This window comes from Mustela nigripes, chromosome 12 (assembly GCF_022355385.1).
Source record: "Mustela nigripes isolate SB6536 chromosome 12, MUSNIG.SB6536, whole genome shotgun sequence".
NCBI classification, from domain to species: Eukaryota; Metazoa; Chordata; class Mammalia; order Carnivora; family Mustelidae; genus Mustela; species Mustela nigripes.
In genome coordinates this window covers 76,450,033-76,475,491 of record NC_081568.1, presented here as the reverse complement: position 1 = coordinate 76,475,491, position 25,459 = coordinate 76,450,033, and the positions used below count along the sequence as shown (strand labels likewise).

At 42.3% G+C, this 25,459-nt stretch overlaps 1 protein-coding gene across 1 annotated transcript in view; it reads left to right on the top strand.

Moving 5' to 3' along the window:
• Nucleotides 1-5,077: 5,077 nt before the first annotated feature.
• Nucleotides 5,078-25,459, top strand: part of DNAJC18 (DnaJ heat shock protein family (Hsp40) member C18) — a 27,462-nt gene continuing 7,080 nt past the window's right edge. The window contains exons 1-7 of the mRNA XM_059417695.1: nucleotides 5,078-5,201; nucleotides 7,313-7,499; nucleotides 16,937-17,082; nucleotides 19,107-19,292; nucleotides 20,202-20,311; nucleotides 21,485-21,594; nucleotides 23,940-24,112. Coding sequence (XP_059273678.1) covers nucleotides 5,162-5,201; nucleotides 7,313-7,499; nucleotides 16,937-17,082; nucleotides 19,107-19,292; nucleotides 20,202-20,311; nucleotides 21,485-21,594; nucleotides 23,940-24,112 — 952 coding nt within the window. The 5' untranslated portion in view covers nucleotides 5,078-5,161. The remainder of the gene's footprint in view (nucleotides 5,202-7,312; nucleotides 7,500-16,936; nucleotides 17,083-19,106; nucleotides 19,293-20,201; nucleotides 20,312-21,484; nucleotides 21,595-23,939; nucleotides 24,113-25,459) is intronic.

Here is a 25,459-nt window from a genome sequence, read left to right as displayed (position 1 = left end):
TGTCCTAGAAAGTGAATAAAGGGTGACAAACCCTCTAAAGTCTTTTAAAGGGAAGGAGGAAAAGCAGTTTCCCATTTTCTTAGAACTCTCCACCGTGAAACTGGTTTGGAAATTAATTTTGGCTGGGGGACATTCAGTGGGAGAGTCACCTGCATGTGTCTACATTCAGTGGGAGAGTCACCTGCATGTGTCTACACAGAGGGGTTAATTTTATAAATACATGCTAGTTGGCAGTCCAGATTACAAGATTACCCATTTTGAACAATGTGCGACAATATGCTATTTGCTTCTGGATCTAGACGCTGTGAGGTGAGATGAGAGAGAAAGCCTGGAAAAAGCTTCACCCTCTCTGTTCTGTTGCAACTATTTCAGCAGACTGAAGAAACCTACTGGGTTCTAAAATCTTCGGGCGCCTGGCTGGCTCAGTGGGTTAAGCCGCTGCCTTCAGCTCAGGTCATGATCTCAGGGTCCTGGGATCGAGTTCTGGGATCGAGTCTGCTCGGCAGGGAGCCTGCTTCCTCCTCTCTCTCTTCCTGCCTCTCTGCCTACTTGTGATCTCTCTCTGTCAAATAAATAAATAAATCTTTTAAAAAAATAAAATAAAATCTTCTAAGACAAGGCTTGAAATTGAGTCACTTCTATAGTTCCAGTTTGGTACATGGTGTCCAGCCCATCGAAGGTCATAAAAACTGGCTCTCAAGGACAGGAAATGTGGTCACAGGCTGAACTTTGCAGCTGGGCAAAATCACTCCCCAGCTCCCAGACTGTTTTATTACTTTTAAAGCAAGGTGGCTGGACTACTTGGCTTTCATTACCTTTTCTGGTCCTTTTTTTTTTTTTTAATGATTTTATTTATTTATTTGAAAGAGAGGACAGAATGAGAGAGAGAGTGCATGAGAGGTGGAAGGTGAGAGAGAGAGGCAGACCCCTTGCTGAACAGGGGGCCCGATGTGAGACTTGATCAAGGGACTCCAGGATTATGAGGTGAGCTGAGGGCAGTTGCTCAACCAACTGAGCCACCCAGGCGCCCCTTTTCTGGTTCTTATATTCTGTAGTTCTATAAACTTTAGATGTAAGAAAAAACGAACACCATCTTTTGAGTAGAGATCACTCTGGGTGGAAACCAGAGACAAGTCTTAGGTAAGTCTGACAAGCCTATATTCTCCAGACTTAAGATTTCCCTGTCTTTTTTTTTTTCTTTTTAAAATTTATTTGACAGAGATATAGAGGGCATAAGTAGGCAGAACGGCAGGCAGAGAGCGAGGGAGAGGGAGAAGCAGGCTTCCCACTGAGCAGGGAGCCCGATGTGGGGTTGGGTCCCAGGACCCTGGGATCATGACTAGAGCTGAAGGCAGCCACTTAACTGACTGAGCAACCCAGGTGCCCAAGATTTCCCTGTGTCTTAAGGGAAGAATGATCCTTATCTGACCCTTGGTAGGCACTTGGTAGGTAAAGTGGAAGAGCAAATGTGGAGACACGTGGGAAGCAAAAGTACTAGTTGGCAATCGCAGCAGACAATGTGGAGTATCACCACCGAGGTCCCACTTCAAGGTCAACGCAAGTTTCCTCAGCTGTTAAAGAGTGCTGGCTGCTAAAATTGGGGAAAAAAAAAAAAAGAGGCGCATTGGCTGCTGAGGGCTCACAGTTGCTTGATGACTGATTGATGGGGGTGGGATAAAGACCTGGAACTCTTGTCTCTATTTCCCCAACTCTGTCCCATCCCACTTCCCTTAACCCTCACAGCTCTTGTTCCCAGGAGCATTCACCAATAAACCTTCAGCATGCAAATCTCCAAGTCTCAGAGTCTATTTCCAACCTATGACAGCATTGCTACAGCATTTTTTTTTAATGCTATTTATTTATTTGAGAGAAAGAGTGCAAGCATGAGTGGGGTGGAGGGGCAGAGGGAAAGGGAGAGGCTGGATCCCAGGACCCTGGGATCATGACCTGAGCCAAAGACAAATGCTTAACCGTCTGAGCCACCCAGGTACCCCTAAAATACTACAACATTTTAAAAAATAACTCAGATATATTTATTTAAGCCACACTGCAAAAAATGCATGACTTCCTAACCAATTCCAGCACACACAAAAATCCATCATTGGGATAGAACTCTCCAGATGACATAACAATGTCTACAAGTACCGGATTCTGTTCGAATTGTTCTTGTTATTCTGGCTGCCATGGGCACTTCAATCGGCTGCTAATCATACTGGACTAATTAGGTCAAGAACATGAGGTTTGCTCTAGATAACCCAGTTGATGTCTCCATTCTAAGGCCACAAGCATCCCCCTGACTCTGAACAATGTCCTGCAGATATGAGCTATTAGTCATAAGGTATTTATATGTGGGGGAAAGTGTATGAACTGGTATGACTATGAGATTGGATGGCTTTTACCCAGAAACCAACATTGCAGTTCTTCAGTAGCAATATTGATTTTCCTGTTGTTAAATAGCTCTCTTCTGAGAAGGGGTCAAGGATGAATTCACTTAATTCTCTAGGAAACTGCATTAGAAGGAGTTCTGCTAGAGGACCCTACTATTTATGCAAATACAAAAACCCACCTCTGATAGGGAATCCAAGTGCAGCCTCTGCAGCCCCTGAAACTTCCCTGAGACAGTATCTCTTTTCCTTGATGTCTAGACAACAGGATGGTGGCCATTTACATGACAGCTTCCTCCTTATTTTAACACAGCAACCCAGGAAGGGCAACCCTGGCAGGGTGGGGTAGTTACTATAGAATGTCCTTCTTTTGCTTCTTCCCCCATCTTATGGGAGGCTAACCAACAACCCAGCTCAGGCACACAGGCCCAGTTGGACAGAAGGAACATTTACTGAGTACCTTTCTTCCAGGGATAGATGGGGCAGCATCTCAATCATACAGGGCACAAGGCAAACCTCAGGATCACTAGCAAAAATTCACTACAGTTCAACAAATATTTCTAAAAGTAGAGAAAACTGATGGAAATCTGAGGCCAGCTCTCAGTAAAATGGTTTAGTAGATGAAGGATCATTGCAGGCCTCTTGGCCTAGTACATGCACATCATTTCCTAAAGTCAGGCTAGTAATAATCAATTCTATTTGAATCTGTTGAAAAACATTGTGTGGCTCTGCTCAACAGTCTCCTTCTGAATTTGTAGACGTCCTTTATCACTTTGAACTTCTTTCTACACCTACCTCCTTCTCCTTGAGATCCCAAGTTCTCTTCCCTTATTTCCTTCCCAGTTGCTTCCTGACCCCTCCTGCTGGTTATTTTCCCCAGGCACCTCCGTCCTGAACCTTCTGAGCCCACAGCTACCTCTTTTACTGAACACAGAGACTGTGTTTCACAGTCGGGATTATTTTGTTTAGTGGTTGGTGTGCTTAACCCAAAGCTGGCACAGAAGTGTTCTAAATGTTGAGGTTTGGAGTTCTAAGTTAGTCCTAGTGCTAGTCATAGAAATGTTCATCTAGTAGTGTTAATTGAGGTCTAAATGAGCTAAAGGTTACATTTGCTGGCATATCTGACAAGGTTGCCATGTGGAGCCATTTTTTACTGACCTAGGAGGAAATGAGTCTTCTAGAAAAAAAAGTGGAGAGTGAGGTTTCAGAGGACAATGGAAAAAATTGTTGAGGTCACAGACATTTCCAAAAGTCGGCAGCTTCCTAAATCTTGTCCAGCATTCTTGAACCTCGAATCTACTCCTAAGTAGCCCCATAATTCATAGTAGCTCTTCTCAATCCAATTTCTCCCTACAGTGCTCTAACCCACCCTCCTTGCCATTCTCAACCAGATAGTTCTCACTTCCCAGCCCTCTGACAGCTTTGAGTACCTCCAGACCTTAGCCCTGTGACTAGACCCTAAGGCATACCTCACCTTCCCTTGTCCATATTTTAAAGCAGTCTGTCCAGTTTCCCAAAACCAAATAAACTTCCTTCTTATGTTTAATCACTTAATGTATATCCCTGATCAGGTCCCTTGTCTGCAAAACTCAGGTGGCTTCTTTAGGACCCAGTCTTCTGTGAGCACACTGGCACCCACATCCTAGGGCCACTCCTGACTTCAGGGTAGAACTGCTACACTGGAAGATTCTACCCTATCAATTGTGTCTCTGGCTAATCATCTCCCAGTCCCACCCCCAAATGCCTAAATAGCTGCTGCTTGGTTTCATAGTTGGCATACTGATGTGGTCTTCCTGGGTAAGAGCTCAATGAATTCTAAGTAATTTTTTGTCTTGAAATGAATTGATCATTCCTCATTTTTGAAACCTGATCTTTAGCCATCCCAATTCACCTGCAGGCACAAGTCAGTAAGGACACCATGAGAATTGCTTTTTTTCTTTGTTAGGCTTCATGAAGACCTGAGTGGGAAAACGCAGGCGTATTTTACTTCCCTTTTACTAATTTCATAGGGCCTTCAGAAAACAAGGGAATGGCTCATGGAAATGAGTGGGGTGGAACAGAAAAATCTCAGACGTGCCCTGAAGTAGGATGGGATGGATGAAGAATAAAGAACAGCAAAGATAGGGACTTTAATGCCAGCTCCAACGCCTGCCCCTTTCTTCTTCATCTCTGAAGCCCTGAGGTCCCTCTAACGAAGCTGTGCCAGAGTAAATGCACGAAGAGGGCATACTCAGACTGCCCTCTAACTACATAAATCTATCTCGTTTTTCTGTTTTCTTGGTTCTTAAAGTTTTGGTTCCCAAAACCCGTCTCTCAATCTCCAGGACCTAACATACACTTTACACAGAACGTGCATTAGCATATATTTTTAAAAGGACACCCTTGAGATGAATAGTCACACTGTGACCCTCTAAACTTAAGTTCGCAAAACCTTTCCCAGGCAGGATCTCACCGTGCCTCCCTGAATGCCCCTAGTGTTAGGTGAGGCCGTAGCCACTATCCCCATTCTACAGTTGAGGAAAAGTGTGGTTGACAGTCGCCCAGCAGTCAACCAAGGGCAACAAACCTCCACAGACCTCGCTTCTAAGGGTCGAGCCCCAGAGGCAGCTTTAACTCTCACCGCCCCCTCGCGCAGAGCCTGCCGGGAGTTGTAGTCCAATGTCCCGCAGCTCCTGTGAGTTGGACTACGATGACCAGCATGCCCCGCGCTTCTTGCCGGGTCCCTTTCAGCCTCGGGCGCTGGGGAGGCTCCGCAGACCTGCCGATTGGGAACCGATATGGCAGCGACTCTAGGCAGCGGGGAGCGCTGGACCGAAGGTACCAGGTCTTTGCCGGAGGGTGGGACTGGGCAGAGTTGGGGGAGGGATGGGGCTTCTTGAGATTACTGAGGGCTGAGATCCTGGGCCTGAGGTGAAGGATGGAGGCCTATGAAGAGATGCTGAGCCTGAGTAGGTTTCCGAATTAGGTGGGAGACCGGCAGGACAGGGGCCGGGATCTGGAAATCAGGAGCGCTGGCTCAAGCTAAGGAACCGGCGAGGAGCCCAGAGTCACCCGTGTTGACTTTTTTGCCTCCGGCCCCCAGCCCCGCTCCGTCTCTGCCCTTGCGGAGCTTAGGGCCGGCGGTGCTCAGGCCCCGCCTGTGCCAGGGTGGCTGGGTCAGCAGAGTAATGCGGATTCCTGCAGTTTGCTTTCCCAGCCCCTATGCTCGCTCCTCCCAATTAGGCCACTGACTCTAGGTCTCTCTTTGGTGCTGTTCCTGCAGCCTGCACCAAGACCACTAGGCTGGTCTTTGCCATCCTGCAGTCAAGCAAAGAGTATTGATTCAATTCCTATTATGTACCCTCCTTATGCTGATCATGCAGCAGGGATCTGACAGACATGGTCCCCTGAGATCACAAAACTCTCAGTCCATTGAGGGAGTTCGACAGGTAAACAGACAATTACGAAACAGAGCCACTAAGTCCTGAGCTACACAGCAGGGTCTTAGGTTTGGGAAGCACACTGACAGCCTAGGTGTCAGAGGAGGCATCTGGAAGAAAGTGTGACATATGAAGAGAAGAAGGATGCCTTGGAGTTAGGCTGACTTAGAGGAGGAGCACTGCAAGCAGAGGGAACAGCATGTGCAAAGGCACAGAGAAAAGAGAAAGCATGGCGGATTGAAAGGCATTTGGTGTGGCTAGAGCATAGGCTGCAAAAGAGCTTGTGGTGAGAGAGGATGCTGCAGAGGCAGATGGGCCTATGATAAGAAATTTGGACAAGAAGCAGTGGGTAGGAGCACCTGGATAGTTCAGTCAGTTAAGTGGCTGTCTTCTGCTCTGGTCATGATCCCAGGGTCCTAGGATCAAGACCTGCATCAGGCTCCCTGCTTAGGGGGGAGCCTGCTTCTCCCTCTCCCTCTGCCTGCCACTCTGCTGCCTACTTGTGCTCTCTCTCCATCTCTCTATCAAATAAATAAATAAGTAAAATCTTTAAAAAAATAAGAAGAAGCAGCAGCAGTCAGTAGTCAGTAGGTATTTTAGGCAGGAGAGAGACATTTCTAAAGCCTTTCCCAGATCCTCCCGACAGGACCTGAGTCCTCTGCCTTTTTTGACTGGATTGCTATGGCCTTCTTAACATTCTCCATGTGTTATGATGAATTGAATCTTCTCCCTTTAGACTATAACCTCTTTGTGGTCAGAAGTAGGTTTTTTTTTTTTTTAAAGATTTTATTTATTTATTTGACAGACAGAGGTCACAAGCAGGCAGAGAGGCAGACAGAGAGAGAGGAGGAAGCAGGCCCCCCGCTGAGCAGAGAGAGTCTGATGCGGGGCTCGATCCCAGAACCCTGGGATCATGACCCAAGCCGAAGGCAGAGGCTTTAACCCACTGAGCCACCCAGGCGCCCCGGTCAGAAGTAGGTCTTATCCATACATTTCATTGCTCCATCTAGCCAAGTGTCTTGTTCTATAACTGCTAATTTAAAAGAACCCCCCCCTACTTTAAACCTTAGGTGGGAGGCATGGCAACAAAAACAACAAATTATTTTATGAGCCATGTCACTTCTGACCGTGGATCACAGAAAAATAGGCTTTCCCCTGTACTGTGCTAAAGGTAGACGCCTCTTGAAAGGCAAGGTTTGGGGGCCTCTTAAGTCCCTTTTCTGGCTCTGATTCAGAATTATTTGCTGAATGACCATTGTAGATATGGTGTAAATGATTATGCTTCGCGCTTCTAGCATTATAAGTTTTCATGGTTGCCTCCGTATTTACTACATTGTTTTCTCAAGGGAGATGTTCGTTCAGTTTATGTGGATGCTTAAAAGTCAGGATGATGTCAGTAGTTTGGCCCTCACACTCTTGGCCCCAAGCAGCCTCCCTGATAGTGAGGGCGGATAGCAAAGCTGATTGCAGATCCAGACGGAGGCCTAATGGGGGGCTGTTGCTTTGCAGCTTACATTGATGCAGTTAGAAGAAACAAATACCCAGAAGATAGACCTCCTGAAAGTCATGACCCCTGTGGGTGCTGTAACTGCATGAAAGTGCAAAAGGAAAAGAAGTCTGAGCATGAGTGGAATCCAACCCGACAGGGTGAAGGGAGTGCCACTTACACTGAGGAACAGCTTCTTGGGGTACAAAGGTGAGTCTGTGGTGGGATTCAGTGAGTGATTTTAACGTAGAGTTCCTAGCAGAATGTGTTACATAAGCATTGACTGCTACTATACTTTTATCATTATTATGGAAGCACAACAGCTTCTTGGCTGCAGAGGCAAGCCTCCCTCGGTGGAAGTGGAGTCTCGGGGTATAATCTGAGGTAACTTCCCTGCTTCTGTGTAGAAGAGGCAGGGAAAACCAACTATATGAAACAGACATCTATACAACAGTCTAGCCAACAACAGCAGAGTACACATTCTTCTCAAATATACACGAAGCATTTTCCAGGGTAGATCAGATGTCAGGCCGCAAAAGAAGTGTCAATAAATTTAAAAGGATTAAAATCATACAGTGTGTGTCCTCTGATATCAACAACAGAAGCAAATTTAGGAAATTCACAAATAAGTGAAAATTAAACATTATATTCCTAAAATAACAAATAGGTCATAGAAGAAATCTTAAGCAAAATTACAAAAATACTTTGAGATGACTGAAAATGAAAACACAACATAGAAAAATGTGTAGGATATAGCTAAAGCAAAGCTTAGAAGGACATCTATAGCTATAAATGTTATATATTTTTTTTTGTTTGTTTTGTTTTAAATCTCAGATCAGTAACCCAATCTTCCACCTTCACGAACTAGAAAAAGAAGAGCAAAAAGAGTACACTAAATCCAAGCAAGCAGAATGAAGGAAATAATATAGAGTGGAAATAAATGAAATAGAGGTTAGAAAAACAAGACAAAATCAACAAAAGCAAAAATTGGCTTTTTGAAAATGTCGACAAAATTAACAAACCTTTAACTAGGCTAACCAAGAAAGAGAGAACACTCAAATAACTAAAATCAGGAATAAAAGAGGGACATCACTACCAATCTTACGATGATAATAAAGATTTTAAAAGGATACTATGAACAATTGTACACCAACAAATTAGATAACCTAGATGAAACAGACAAATTTGTAGAAAGGTACAAACTAGGAAATCATATGGACCTACTACAAATACAGAGATTGAATTCATAATAAAAAAAATTTCACCCTGTGACCCAGCAATTGCACTACTAGGTATTTACCCAGAGGATACAAACGTAGTGATCTGAAGGGGCACGTGCACCCTAATGTTTATAGCAGCAATGTCCACAATAACAAAACTATGGAAAGAGTGCAAATGTTCATCGATAGATGAACAGATAAAGATGATGTGATGGTAATACCTACACACGATGGAATATAACTCAGACATTAAAAAAGTGATATCTTGCCATTTACAATGATGTGGATGGAACTAGAGGGTATTATGCTAAGCAAAGTAAGTCAGAGAAAGACAATTATCATACAATTTCATTCATATGTGGAATTAAGAAACAAAACAGAGGGTCATAGGGGAAGGGAGGGAAAAATAAAATAAGACAAAATCAGAGAGGGAGACAAACCATAAAAGACTTTTAACTGTAGGAAGCAAACTGAGGGTTACTGGAGGAGTGGGGTGGGCATTAAGGAGGGTACATGATGTAATGAGTACTGGGTGTTATATACAAATGGTAAGTCATTGACCTCTACCTCTGAAACTAGTAATACACTGTATGTTACTTAATTGAATTTAAATAAAATAAAAATTCTATTTTTTTAATAAAATAAAATTTTAAAAAAATTTTTCATAAAGAAAAACCTAGGCCCAGGAACCTTCACTGGTAAATTCTACCAAACATTTGAAGAATTAACTAATCCTTCATAAACTCTTACAAAACATGCAAGAGAGGGGAGCACTTCCCAACTCATTCTATGGGGCCAACATTACCCTGTGACTAAAACCAGACAAAAACATAAGAAAACTAAACTATCAATCAATATCCCTTATGGATATAGATTCTAGCAACATGTAAAAACATATAAAAAGGATTCTATACCTTGGAGCTCCTGGATGGCTCAGTTGGTTAAGCATCTGAGTCTTGGTTTCCGCTCAGGTCATGAACTTGGGTCTGTGAGATGGGGCCCTGCATCAGGCTCTGTGCTCACTGGGGAGTCTGCTCCTCTCCCTCTCCCTCTGTCACAACCCCCCAATTATGTACCCTCTTTCTCTTTCTCTCTCTCTCAAATAAAAAGTAAATAAATAAATCTTTTTTTAAAAAATCATATACCAAGTGGTATTTATCCCAGGAATGCAAGGTTGTTTAACACATGAAAATTAATCAATGGATACACCATATTAATAGAATAAAGGACAAGACCACATGATCATTTAAATAGGTGCAGAAAAAGCATTTGACAAAATCCAACACTTTCATGATAACAATACTCAACAGAATAGGAATAGAAGAGAACCTCAACTGATAAAGGCTATCTATTTAAAAGCCCTCAGCTAACGTCGTCATACTTAATGGTGAACAACTGATGCTTTCCAAGATCAAGAAAAAGACAAGTATTTTCACTCTAGCCACTTCTATTTACCATTGTACTACAGGTTCAAGCCAGGGCATTTAGGCAAGAAAAAGAAATACAGAAGTCATCCAGATTGGGGGCACCTGAGTGAGTCAGTCAGTTGAGCTTCAGACTCTTGGTTTCAGCTCAGGTTGTGATCTCAGGGTCTTGAGATTAGCTCCACGTTCTGGCTCTGCACTCAGCAGGGAGTCTGCCTGAGATTCTCTCCCTCTCTTTCTGTCCCTCCCCATGCTTGTGTGTGTGCACATGCTCTCTCTGTCTCTAAAATAAATAAGTAAATCCTTTAAAAAAAGAGGAAAAAATTTTTAAAGAAGTCATCCAGATTGGAAAGAAGTAAAACAGTATTCATAGATGATATGATATAATATAAAAAATCCTAAAGAATAGAGATGCCTGGATGGCTCATTTGCTTAAGTGTCTGCCTTCTGCTTAGGTTGTTATCCTCCAGTCCTGGGATCAAGCCCCAGGACAGGCTCCCTGCTCAGCAGGAAGTCTGTTTCTCTGTCTGTCTGCCGCTCCCCCCGGACTTGTACCCTCTCTTTCTCAAATAAATAAATAAAATCTTTATTTAAAAAAAAAAAAGAAAATTATAAGGAAGACATCCACACTGTTAGAATTAATAAATGAGGGGCACCTGGTGGCTCAGTTGGTTGGGCATCTGCCTTCAGCTCAGGTCATGATCCCAGGGTCTGGAATCAAACCCCCGCATCACGCTCTCTGCTCAGCAGCGGGTCTGCTTCTCCCTCAGCCTATTGCCACTTGTGCTCATTCTCTCTCTCTCTCTCTCAAATGAATAAATAAAATCTTAAACAACAAAAAAAAAGAACTGATAAATGACCTCAACAATGTTGTAAAATATAAGATCAGTATACAAAAATCACTGTTTTTCTGTACCCTAGCAAAGAACAGTCCAAAAATGGAAACGAAAACAATTTTAATTTATAACACCATCAAAAAAGTATAAAATGCCTGAGAATACATTTATCAAGAGAAGTGTAAGATGTACACTGAAACTATAAAACTTCATTTAAGGAAATTAAAGGTCTAAATAAATGGGAAGGTTGCCTGTGTTCATGGAGCTAAACATTGGAAAGGATTATTTTATTAAGGTTTAATATTGGAAATGGTGGTAATATTACTCAAATCGATCAATAGATTTCACATATCCCTACCAAATCCCTCACTGCCTTTTTTGCAGAAACTGACAAGCCGATCCTAAAATTCATATAGTAATACAAGGGACCCAGAATAGCCAGAACAGTCTTGAAAAAGAACAAAGTTGGAGGACTCACATTTCCAATTTGAAAGCTTATTACAAAGCTACCTTATGAAGACAGTGTGGACTGGTATAGGATAGACATGTAGATCAATGAAATAGACTTGAGAGTCCATAAGTAAACCTTTATATTTATGGTCAATTGATTTTTTTTTTTTAAGTTAAAGTGGGATTCAAATCCTGTTTGTTCGGGGGTTTTTTTAAGATTTTTGTTTATTTATTTGACAGAGATCACAAGTAGGCAGAGAGGCAGGCAGAGAGAGAAGAAGAGAAGCGGGTTCCCCACTGAGCAGAGAGCCCGAAGTGGGGCTCAATCCCAGGACCCTGGGATCATGACCTGAGCTGAAGGCAGAGGCTTTAACCCACTGAGCCACTCAGGTGCCCCTCAATTGATTTTTTTTTTAAAGATTTTTTATTTATTTATTTGACAGACAGAGATCACAAGTAGGCAGAGAAGCAGGCAGAGAGAGAGGAGGAAGCAGGCTACCTGCTGAGCAGAGAGCCCAATGCGGGGCTCGATCCCAGGATCCAGGGACCATGACCTGAGCCGAAGGCAGAGGCTTTAAACCACTGAGCCACCCAGGCGCCCCTCAATTGATTTTTTTTTTTTTAAGATTTTATTTATTGGGACGCCTGGGTGGCTCAGTTGGTTAAGCAGCTGCCTTCGGCTCAGGTCATGATCCCAGCGTCCTGGGATCGAGTCCCACATCGGGCTCCTTGCTCAGCGGGGAGCCTGCTTCTCCCTCTGCCTCTGCCTGCCTCTCTGTCTGCCTGTGCTCGATCTCTTCCCCTCTCTCTCTCTGATAAATAAATAAAATTTTAAAAAAAAAAGATTTTATTTATTTGTCAGAGAGAGAGAGGGAGAGAGATCGAGCACAGGCAGACAGAGAGGCAGGCAGAGGCAGAGGGAGAAGCAGGCTCCCCGCTGAGCAAGGAGCCCGATGTGGGACTCGATCCCAGGACGCTGGGATCATGACCTGAGCCGAAGGCAGCTGCTTAACCAACTGAGCCACGCAGGCGTCCCTCAATTGATTTTTTTTAATGTAGGCTCCACACCCAGCATGGAGCCCAACCTGGGGCTTGAACTCATGACCCTAAGATCATGACCTGAGCCAAAACTAAGAGTCAGGCACTTAACAGACTGAGCCACCCATGTGTCCCAGGTGTCTGACTCTTGATCTTGGCTCAGGTCTTGATCTCAGGGTCCTGAGATCAAGCCTGGCTTTGGGCTCCACACTCAGTATGGAGTTTGTTTCTCTTTCTCTCTCTCTCTCCCCATCCCTCTCTGCTGTCCCTCCCCCACCTCAAATAAATAAAATCTAAATAAATAAATAAATAAAAAGAGTCAGATATCCACCAACCAAGTCACCCAGATACCCTCAGTCAACTGATTTTTCTTTTACAAGAGTGCCAAGGCTGGGGTGCCTACCTGGCTCAGTTGTTGGACCACGCAACTCTTTATCTCAGAGTCATGAGTTCAAGTCCTACATTGGGTGTAGAGTTTACTTTGAAAGAAAAAAATAAAAGAGTGCCAAGATGATTTAATAAGGGAAAGAATTGCCTTTTTTTTTTTAAAGATTTTATTTATTTATTTGACAGAGATCACAAGTAGGCAGAGAGGCAGGCAGAGAGAGAGGAAAGGAAGCAGGCTCCCTACTGAGCAGAGAGCCTGATGTGGGGCTCAATCCGGGGACCCTGGGATCATGACCTGAGCTGAAGGCAGAGGCTTTAACCCACTGAGCCACTCAGGCACCGCCCCCTTTTTTAAAGATTTTATTTATTAAGAATTGTCTTTAATAAATGTGTTGGGACAACTGGATATCCACACGCAAAACAATGCAGTTGGACTCCTTTCTCACACAAACACAAAAGTTAACTCAAAGACCTAATGTAAGGCCTAAATGTAAGAGCTACAACTATAAAACTCTTAGAAGAAAACATAAAAATACATCTTCATGACATGACATCCAAAGTACAAATGACAAAAGAAAAAAATGGGTCAGTTGGATTTTGTGAAAATGTAAAGCTTTTGTACTCAAAAGATACCATCAAGAAAATGAAAAATCAACCCACAGTACAGGAGAAAATGTTTTTAAATTATGTATCTGATAAGGGACTTATATCTAGAACATATAAAGTACTCTTACAACTCAACAATAAAAAGACAAATAACCCAATTGAGCAATGGGCAAAGGATCTGATAGGCATTCCTCCAAAGAATATATACAAATGACTCTTAAAAAAAAAAAAATCTACAAATGGCCAATAAACACATGAAAAGTTGCTCAGTATCATGAGTCATTAGGGAAATACAAACTAAAGCCACAATGAGATACCACACCACCTTACATCCACTAGGATGGCAATTAAACAAAAAAATGGACAATAGCAAGTGTTAGTAAGAATATAGAGAAATGGAACCCTTATATATTGCTTATAGGAATGGAAAACAGTGTGGCCAGTTTGGAAAATAGAAGGCCAGTTCCTCAGAAGGTTAACCATAGCACATGACATAGCAATCCACTCCCAGGTATATAACCAAGAGAACATACTTCCACACAAAGACCTGTCTATGAATGTTCGTACAGAATTATCCATAATAACTCCCAAATGGATGTCCATGAACTGGTAAATGGATAAACAAAATGCATGTCCATGAACTGATGAATGGATAAACAAAATGGGGAATATCCATACAATGAATACTTTTTGGTAATAAAAGGAATGAAGTACTGGGCACCTGGGTGGCTCAGTGGGTTAAGCCTCTGCCTTTGGCTCAGATCATGATCTCAGGGTCCTGGGATCGAGTCCCGCATCGGGTTCTCTGCTCAGCGGGGAGCCTGCTTCCCTCTCTCTCTCTCTCTGCCTGCCTCTCTGTCTGCTTGTGATCTCTCTCTGTCAAATAAATAAAATAAATAAAAATCTTTAAAAAAAAAAAAAAGGAATGAAGTACTGATACATGCTATAACATGAATGAACCTTGAACATTATGCTAGTCAAAGAAGCCAGACACAAAAGTCACATATTCTATAATTCCTTTTATGTGAAATGTCCAGAATGGCAAATTTATAGAGACAGAAATTACATTATTGGTTGCCAGGGGTTGGAAAGTAAAATGAGGAATGACTGCCAATAAGTAGGGGTTTCTTTCTGGGGTAATGACGATGTTCTGGAATTAGATAGTGATGATGGTGTACAAATCTGAAAATCAATGCATTGTGCATTTTAAGAGTGAACTTTGTGAATTGTAGCTCAAAAAAACTGTTACTCAACAAATAACAAATTTATACAAAAGAGAGAAAGAGGCAGAGGAGTATCTGCCATGGAAGCAGGGATTGGAAACTGGACTGAGGATCCAAAGGATACCCATGGGCAGCTCTTGGGGAAGGACCATGACTGACATTCCAGACCCTGCTTTATAGTCCAGCCTGTGTTACTGAACTCTTGAGCAAGATGCTGGGCCTCCCTCTGTCTGACTGGATTGTGTAGTCGCAAAAGACTGGAGATATTCTCTAAGTGCCTATCAGTAGAGGATAGATATAATCCATAAAATGCAATAAGTGTAATCCATAAAGCAGTGCAGCTTTTGAAAAGAATGACATAGATATGTAATAGCCAGTATTTATGGGCTGTCAAGTGCTATCAAGTACTTGATGAATACTTCATTTAAATGATAACAGCTTGTGAAATATAGTTGAAATTGTTATCCCATTTCAGAAGATAACATTAAGTCACAGAGCTAAAGTACACAGCAAGATAAGATCCCAGCCAAGGCATTTTGACCCCAGAGTTCATGCTCTAGTACAACATTTCTCAGAGTGTAATTTAGGAACCCCAAAAACCTTGGGAGTCTGTGAGTTTAAAACAATTTTGATAATAGTACAAACACATTATTTGCCTTTTTCACTCTCATTCTCTCATGATTGTACAGTGGAATTTTTGAGAGGCTACCTGATAAGCAGTTATATCGTCACTCTGTTTTAAAATTTCTTGTTTTCTTTTCTAGTATGGTAAATATTGATAGATATAATTCACATGAACAAAACTCTTCTGGAGACTCAATTAATTTTTAAGAGTATAAGAAACTTATGACATCGCAAAGTCCAGAACTGCCATTCTAGTCTAAACTATTGCCCCAACTCGTCTCTGTATGTTACCGATCCATCTCTAAGAAATACTTTTGGTTTAAAAAAGGGATGGGGGCGGGGGCGCCTGGATGGCTCAGTGGGTTAAAGCCTCTGCCTCCCGCTCAGGTCATGATCCCCCACATCAGGCTCTCTGCTCAGCGGGGAGCCTGCTTCCCTTTCTCTCTCTGCCTGCCTCTCTGCCTACTTGTGATCTCTGTCAAATAAATAAATAAATAAATCTTTTTTTTTTTTTTTAAAGGGATGTTCCCATAAACATAAAAATGATGATTACAATATGGGGACGCCTGGGAGGCTCATTTGGTTAAGCGGCTGCCTTCGGCTCAGGTTATGATCCCGGCATCCTGGGATCGAGTCCCACATCAGTCTCCTTGCTTGGCAGGGAGCCTGCTTCTCCCTCTGCCTCTGCCTGCCACTCTGTCTGCCTGTGCTCACTCTCGCTTCTCTCTCTCTGACAAATAAATAAATAAAATCTTAAAAAAAAAAGATGATTACAATATGTTTATATTTAGGCAAAAAAGAAAAGGGAGAGGTGTCTATACATACACACAGGATTCATAGAAAACTTCTCACATGGTTGTCCTTAGGATGGGAGATTGGTGAGCAGGGAATAGGGAAGCAGGAAGTTTTTTCACTGTATATAGTTTAGTACTGTTGGATATTTTTCTTCTACTGCATGTGTATATTATTGACTTTTTTTTTTTAAGATTTTATTTATTTATTTGACAGAGTTCACAAGTAGGCAAAGAGGCAGGCAGAGAGCAGGAAGAAGCAGGCTCCCTGCTGAGCAGAGAGCCCGATGTGGGGCTCGATCTCAGGACTCTGAGATCATGACCTGAGCCAAAGGCAGAGGCTTAACCCACTGAGCCACCCAGGCACCCTATATTAACTTTTTATAACAAAGTTTTGAGGGACACCTGGGTGGCTCAGTGGGTTAAAGCCTCTGCCGTCAGCTCAGGTCATGATCCTGGGCTCCTGGGATAGAGCCCCACATCGGGCTCTCTGTTCCGTGGGGAGCCTGCTTCCTTACCCCCCCCCCCGTCAGATAAAGGAATAAAAAAATCCTTAACAAAATTTTTAAAAAAACATACACACACAAAGTTTTGATAGGTAGCTATAAGGAAAATGAGAGAGAAATCACTAGGGTGAGTAGGTATTTCTTCTGACCCTGCCGTCCTGTGGTTGAACGCTCAGGGGCTTAGCCTGCACCTTCATGTAAGGATCTACCCACTTGCAGGGATACAAGAAGAATAAAATATCAGATGTAAAAAATACTTTGATTTTAAAGTTTTTACATCATTTTTTTCGGATTTACCCCAAACCACTTCCCCACCCCCCAGTAAAAATACTTTGAAAGGCATTAAGCTCTTGGTGTGAGGAGGACCTTGTTAATCAATTTGAAAGTGTTATGAATGTGTTCACCACTTTTCTTTTAGGTTTGCTTTGGAGCTAACAGATTGGAGGACCAGATGTAAATGTAAAATGTAAACGTACTATTTTATAGTTAATTGTACAAAAGGGGTCTTCATAGACATACATGTTTCTGATGTGTGTTTTTAGGATCAAGAAATGCAGAAATTACTATGAAATTCTGGGAGTTTCTCGAAATGCCAGTGATGAAGAGCTTAAGAAAGCTTACCGAAAACTCGCCCTGAAATTTCACCCTGATAAGAATTGTGCTCCTGGAGCGACTGATGCTTTCAAAGGTCTGATCATGAATTCCTATTTAATTCTTCCACAAGATGTTTCACCCTACCCTGTCATTATTTTATAAGGCCACAAGCAGGGCCTTTTTTTCCTGCCATACCTCTTAAATAGTGATTATCAGCATAGCTCCCTCCTGTCTTCATTCACTTACTTTAATTTCTTTTGGAAAAAAAAAAAATATTTATCTGTAATGGTACCTTTTTAGATCTGAGACATAAATAAAAATCTTACTTAAGACCTTCACCCCCAGTGAAGCTGTTGATTCAGGCAAGAATTATCAATGGATGCTAAAACTGCCAGGTGACAGCTTTTTGTTGAATAGAATGTTACATGATGTCAGAGCATCATTCCCCAGAATACCTACTGATTACAAAGGAGAAAATTTGCTTTATAATGGAGATATCTAGCTGTCATCACTTTAACCCAGTGATCCAGCTTATCATCACCAATACTGGACCCGCCTCACATTATATGATATGGCACCTGTGTGGTATTCTTTCCAGAATGTTCCACCTGAACCTAATAGTGAGGAAACCATCAAAATATGGGACATTCTACAAGGAACACTGTCCTGCTCTCCAAAATAGTCAATATAATGAAAAGTAGAAAAGGTGGGGAGACTGTTTTAGAGGACAAGAAACTAAAGGAGTATAAGAGCAAATACAATGTATGAACTTTGGATGAATTGCATGGATTGATATTAATTTTGTGAGCTATGATAATGGTATTGTGATCATATAGAAGACTCTTCTAGGAGGTAGTGGCTGAAATATTGAGGGATGCCAGTATACCTGCAGCCTACTTTCAGATGGTTCAGCAAAAGAAATCTGTACATACTACGTGTACATATGTATTTATGTAGGTATGGAGTAATGAGGGAAGCAATGTGGCAAAATACTAACAGTTAATGAACCAAATAGAGGGTATACATGTGTTTATTTACTGTTTTTTCAACTTTTCTGTAGATTTAGAATTTTTCTAAAGAAAAAGTTTAAAAATTATAGCTCTGAGAAATTTAAAAGTCAACATTTACCTCAAAGGACAGTCTCCCTTTGTTGGGGTGCCATTGTGAATCTTGTTCTCCACACAGTTTCTACAAAGAAACAACTAGATAACCCCCATTCTCTTTACACCTTCACATAAAGTATCTCACAGACTAATGCCATTTATATGAGAAATTGGCCAGATTTCAAGGGATATGATATTGAAGCAACTATTTAGCCTTTTTTATTTGTTTTTCTCTATTTAGCTGTTTTATTGCTGTAAACATCTAATATAATTTCCTCGCTAGAAGAATCATAAATGCTCTTCCTAACTGTGTTTCTCATAGTGTTGGCTGAATTAGAGGTAGGGGATGGGGATGTTTTAAGGGTTTTTTTCAATAAAATAATAAAATAAAAAATAAAAAATAAAGATTTTTTTTTCAAGGTTTCTTTGATTACTGGCAGTGATTGTATGTTTAAATTAATTTTAATTCGACGGTGTTTGCATATTTGTGCATAGAGAGGAGAGGTGATGGTAAGCATGTGTAATCTTTCCAGTCTTTGTCTGTCACTGAGGCATTGGAGATAGGTTTCCTAATTTCTAAAGCCTGCTTCTAAAGTAGGCTGAAACGTGACTCTGATTAGTGAGGACTTTGCTTTTAGCCAAGCAATTGATTTTACTGATTATTTTATTTAGGAGATTGTTTCTCACTTGAAGTTAGAATACCATTGCTTATGTATGAACTGTTCCAACCATAAAGTAATTCCTCTCAAGGAAAATATGGACAAATTTTCGATGAATAAAAGCAGTAGTTCTTAGTTCGTCTTGAGTCTCATATTGTTTCTGGCTTATCAAACTAGATCATGGAAAATGTCAAGGGTGAGAACTCTGGTGAATTTTCTAGGCCCAAACACCTTTCCTTAGCTCCCCACAACATCATGCAGCAGCCTACAACTCTGGGCTCTTCATTGCTGCTTCCTGTGTTACCCCTCAGCTACACCAAAGACTGTACTCAGGTACTTTTTGGTTTTGGTTGCAGCAATAGGAAATGCCTTTGCAGTCCTGAGCAATCCTGACAAGCGACTACGCTATGATGAATATGGAGACGAACAGGTGACTTTTACTGCCCCTCGAGGCAGACCTTATAATTATTACAGGGACTTTGAAGCTGACATCACTCCAGAAGAGCTATTCAATGTCTTCTTTGGAGGACATTTTCCTACAGGTGAGTATTTCAAAATTATAGCTGGAAAATTTCTCTCTCTCTCTCTTTCTGTATCTCAGCTAACTCCTCTTCGAGGATCTGAATAGAGGGACCATGGTATAGTGGAAACAGCAAGAATTTGGAATCAGATAAGCTAGGGTTTGAGGCAAGTCTCCAGCCAACTGTGCATAACTTTAACCAGATCCCTTGGTCTCTCTGATTCTGTTTCCTCACCTGAGAAATGGCGCTGATAACATACACCTCACAGGGCTGCTGTGAGGATTAAATATTTTTAAGTGCTTAAAAATAAGTAGGTAGATGCCTTTTATCATTATTGCAAAATAGCAGCTATATAAAGATAAAAGTTAGAAAAATACCCTGAGGGACTTGGCCGTTGGAATAATTAAATACCCAGGAAGTAAACTGAATTTTATGAATTGCTGTTAAAGATACTAGTGTTGGGGTGCCAGTCAGTTGGGCATCCAACTCCTGATCTCAGTTCAGGTCTTGATCTCAGGGTTCTGAATTTGGGCCCCATGTTGGACTCCATGATGGGTGTGGAGCTTATTTATAAATAAATAAATAACCTACTTATTTATAAACAAACAAAGCTACTAATAACATAATCTGATATTGGACAAGGAAGCAGACAAGAGCATGTCAGACAGGATTCATGGCCCAAATGCTCTTTCTTTACTAGCTTTTTAGGGTTCTCTCACTCACTAGTCACAAAGGACTATTTAAATAAAAGCAGGAGAGCACGTTCCATTTGCACCTGGTTCACTTGGCTTACCTACTGTTGTATTTTTCTATGGAGTAAAATGGGACAATACTCTGCCATCAAAGAACCTAGCTGGGAACAAGGACCTTGGGAAAAGCAAGGTAGGAATGTTTGCCATATCCTATACTAGGTTTTTCTCTCCTTCCCAGGAAACATTCATATGTTTTCAAATGTGACAGATGATAGCCACTATTACCGCCGGCGTCACCGACATGAGCGGATGCAGACACGGAAGGAAGAAGAAGAAGAGAAGCCTCAGGTACGGAGAGAGGACAGCCGAACTGCTGCTCATCCACACTTGTACTGAGCTGACTTTTACAGTGTCTGTGATCAGGTTTTGGAAGTTCAACTTATGTTATTAAAACATGTTATAGGAAAACAGAGGCAGTGGCGGGAAGGGGTGGGTCGTTGGTCCAAATGGGCCAGGATGGTACCTCCTTCCCCACTCGTTCTTTGGTGGCTGTCCTAGGAAATCAGTTCCCCTATGGGGCTGTCTTGATCAAGGTTTTCTTCACTGCAGAAAATAGGAGTCCCCTTCAGAATATTCAGAACTAAAGGGAGTTGAAAGTAAGGGACCTAGGGAGTCTTCTGAAGCTCAAGGGCGGGAAGCACAGGACAGATGGGAACCAGGAACCAAGTACAGACAGGCACCCGTGCAGCTATCTGTCCATGACTCTTTGTGGCCAAATTGTGTCCACCTTTCCCACCTTTCTCTGCATCTGCTTTATTCTCTTTAAGCAACCAGCTTGTTCTGCTTTTGCCTACAAATAACCAGTCCACACTGCCCAAGAGTACATGTCCTTTGTTCAGGTGACTTCGCAGCAGTGCACAGTAAGAGTCTCAGTTCCACGTTTCTGGGAGGGAAAAGTGATTATCCCTGCTAGGGTTAGATGTCTCCCAGTCCATTCAGCAACACAGCTGCATAATACTAACCCCACCCCGTGAAAGTCACAGTCTAGGCAGACTCACCCAGAGGTGTCTGCTTCATGGGCCTTAGAAAAGGGGACTGCAGGGCACCTGGGTGGCTCAGTGGGTTAAGCCGCTGCCTTCGGCTCAGGTCATGATCTCAGGGTCCTGGGATCGAGTCCCGCATCGGGCTCCCTGCTGAGCAGAGAGCCCGCTTCCCTCTCTCTCTCTCTCTGCCTGCCTCTCCATCTACTTGTGATTTCTCTCTGTCAAATAAATAAATAAAATATTTAAAAAAAAAAGAAAAAGAAAAGGGGACTGCATGAGAATAACTGGGTGTCAATTCAGGTTGTGGGTGGGTCTCCTTCAGTCTTCTCCACAGAGAGAACAGACTTCTCAGAAAAGCTCTGGGCTTTGTGCAGTACATTGCAGTAATTCGTATTTTCTTTGGGAAAACTATTCTTATTTTCTGTAAGCTTTACATTGATGAAGAACACTTACACCCAATATTGTTTTTCTTTTTCAGACTACATATTCTGCATTTATTCAGTTACTTCCAGTTCTTGTGATTGTGATTATATCTGTCATTACTCAGCTGCTAGCCGCTAACCCCCCATATAGTCTATTCTATAAATCGTAAGTCAAATATTTATCAATCTTTCTTAACAATTTGGAGGGTAAAAGACTTGAATATTTCACTGGTACTGCTAACATTTCATTTCGCCTTTGTAGAAAACACTGGTTTTTTTGTTCAAAGGAACAGCTGGATAGTAATAGTGCAGAGACTGAAAAATGCTGGAGGCAGTTTCTTGTGGGCTCAGGACATGGATTATTTTGTTCTACAGCGACATCATCTGATCAGCTGCAGAATAGCAGCAGCTGGTTTCTGAGAGATGAATAGACTAACTCCAGCTTCAGATTAAATCCTTATCATATCATGTTAGCTTTAGAATGAACCCTACTGAGCTTGTGGTTGGATCTCTGGACCCCTCGGGGTCGGAAACATAGTATCTGAGATCCAGTGATTATTTTCAATTTAAGTAATTGCAAGAATGGGACATTTATTCATGATGAGTCTATATAGTCAAACCATAATAGGATATTTTGCTTTTGCAGAAAAATGCATGAAAACTATGAGCTATGATAGGTACTTCTTTATTTCTTCAGTTAGTTATTTCAGCTAATCAGTTTTCATCTTTGAGTCCCCAGCATCAACATCAACTGGCAACATGTTAGAAAGGCATACTTGTAAGCCTCATTCCATACATATTGAATCAGAAACTCAGAGGATGAAAACTAGCAATCTGAGTTTTTTAAATTTATTTATTTATTTATTTGACACACAGAGAGAGAAATCACAAGTAGTCAGAGAGGCAGGCAGAGAGAAAAGGGGAAGCAGGCTCCCTGCTGAGCATAGAGTCCGACACAGGACTCGACCCCAGGATGCTGAGATCACGACCCAAGCCAAAGGCAGAGGCTTAACCCACTGAGCCACCTAGGCGCCCAGCAATCTGAGTTTTAATAAGCTCTCCAAATAACTCTGGTTCATTGTCTGAGGATCACTGGATTAATTTTTTTTTTTTTAAGTAGGCGCCACACCCAGCTTGGAGCCCGACATGGGACTTGAACTTACCACCCTGAGATCCAGACCTGAGCTGAAATCAAGAGTCAAACACTTAACCAACTGAGCCACCCAGGCACCCCACTGAATTAATTATTTTAAGTTAGATGAGAAGAGAAGAGAGTCGTTACTCATTATGGTTTAAGGGGCAAAAACCTTACAAAGTGGGGGGACCTGGCTGGCCCAGTGCATAGAGCACACAACTCTTAATCATGGGGTTGTGAATTCAAGCCCCACATTGGGTATAGAGGTTACTTAAAAATAAAATCTTGTAAAATAATTTAAAAACCTTACAAAATGTGGAACCCAAGGGGTAGTATATAACAGGAAGAGTCCTTGCTGGCAGTCACTGTAGACTGAAAACTATATTCTACTTCAGTATCTTCATTTTACGAAAAGGAAAACTGAGTCTCAGAGAGGAATTACTGCTGCCAGATCACCCTGGCCTGATTCCCTCTATTTCCCGACTTCCCATGTTTCTCCATTTGCTATTTCTCCCTCCTTTCTTACCCACCCAGTGGGGCAGAGAGGAACTTGCCCTGCTAACACGTTCCCAGATGGAGGTGGGAGCAGTCATGGCCTGAACCCTTAGATATCCAGGAAGATGCTTGAATACAGAAATCAAAGGAGAAAGCTGGGAAAATATTAACTCAGTCAAAATAGAATTTGTTGAGTTTGAATAAAACTAGTCTGGATTTTGCACGTTGCTACCACATTGTTTTAACTAGAATTTGAGCTTCTTTTTGTACTTCCTTACGGTTAGTATTTAGTTAACCCAGAACTACTGATGTTTCTAAGCACCACATACTATTGGATATATTAGACCCACAAAGAGTTAGTACAGAAGCATCACTGAAATCTTTTATCTGATATTTTTGCTGTTCTCACTTAGCAGCCGTGTGTGAAGTACCTTCTCTCCTGTCCTAAAAATTGGTGCTAGGTTGGTGTACGCTATCTGATTATTTGTGAATAGTTTACTGTAACAATCAATTCATTTGCCCAACATTTACCAATAGCCTGCTCTGTGCCAGGTACCATGCTGGGTCCTACACAGCGTACAACATATTTTAAGCATTCAGCATTCAACTTTAAGCCCAGAAACCAATATAAGAGAGGGGATTCTCAAAGAGACTAAAGTAATTACACTGAGGCTGAATTCACAACATGAATACACTCACATAATGATGACATTACAGTTACTGTTTTGCTGGGGAAATTATAAATGTTAGGTGTATTCGAAAGTGGTGCTTGCATCTGCCCTAAGAAGAGGGGATTATGGTCATGATATCTGTGCAGCTGGAGTTAAGAGTGAGATTGCCATATATAACTGGCTTACCTGAGCCTTGTCTCCTTGTCTCAGGACCTTGGGCTACACCATCTCCAGAGAAACACAGAACCTGCAGGTGCCTTATTTTGTGGACAAAAACTTTGAGAAGGCCTACAGAGGAGCATCTCTCCGTGACCTGGAGAAGACGATAGAGAAGGATTACATTGATTACGTCCAGACGAGTTGTTGGAAGGAGAAACAACAAAGTAAGATGTTGTAAAAGGGACTTTTCACTGGTTATCATGCTTCCAACCTGAGGCATGCCCAGCTTCCCAGTCCCTCCTCTCTCCTTGTTTGAGTGGCACATGTTTATGGGATCAGAGGGCCCACTGGGGGGACAGAGGCCCATTTGGGACACCACCAAAAAAGTGAAATTCATTGAGAGGACACATTTGGCCAGAATTTGGAAACCTTAGGAACTTAGGCAGGCAGCACTAGTTGCCTCTCTGTCTGTCTGTCTACTTCTCTCTGCTCACCTGCCCCACCCTCCTCTCTGCCAACTGCCTTCCTTTGCTTCCTCAAGCTTTCCTCCTTCACAACCTGGTTTTGCCCTGGTTGGTTTTGGTTGCTACCCTCCTCGTCACTCTCCCAGCTTCCACAGGCCCACTAGTTACTGGCCTCTTCCTACATCACAAGCTTCCAGTGCTAGCTGGATTGGTCCAATTTCCTAATCCCACATTCCCTACAAGAAAATCTGATGGATCCAGCCTAATTGTTTGAGCCAGACCAAAAGTCGGCTGTAGCCAGCTGGGGCCACCTAAATCAAAAGTGACCCTACCTGGGTCTGCCCCTTCAGTAAGTGTGGGTTTGAGCAGGCCTTCCATTCTGCTCCTTCTCTGAAAACAATGGGGGTGTCAGTGTCCACCAGTGAATTTAGGGAGTGCTGGTAGCAAGGGTAGCCATGCCTCTCAGCCAACAGGTTCATTTTTCATCCCATTTGAATTCCACACATACACACATGTATGTACACCTGTGCAGGCAGTGGGGGGGGACATATACACACACCCTTAATAACTGTATCATATAAAATGTGGCTTTACTTTTTAAAAAGCAAGTGTACTCATTTTTTAAATGGTATAACTGGATATTATTAAACGTCTAACAGTGCCTGATAAAATTAGCTCTTTAGTCACAGTGCCACTAAGCCCTCACTGACCCATCATGCAGCCCAGCTCCACCCCCAAGTTAATCTGTCCTTCCTAGGTGTTCTTAAAATGCTTTGTCCATGCTGCTAGCACAGTACTACTCTCAGTGTTAGCGTTCTGTAGGTACGTGTCAGTCTCCCTGCTGGACTGCGGGCCCTCTGACAATAAGAGCCACATGTCTTACCAATCTCGTGTCCCAGGCCTCTGGCACCATGCTTGCTTCAGAACAGGTGCTCAACAAATGTCCTTGGAAGAGAGGATTCTCAGGCCTGGAAAATAATGAAAATGTTTGCAGGGCGCCTGGGTGACTCAGTGGGTTACGCCGCTGCCTTTGGCTCAGGTCATGATCTCAGGGTCCTGGGATCGAGTCCCGCATCGGGCTCTCTGCTCAGCAGGGAGCCTGCTTCC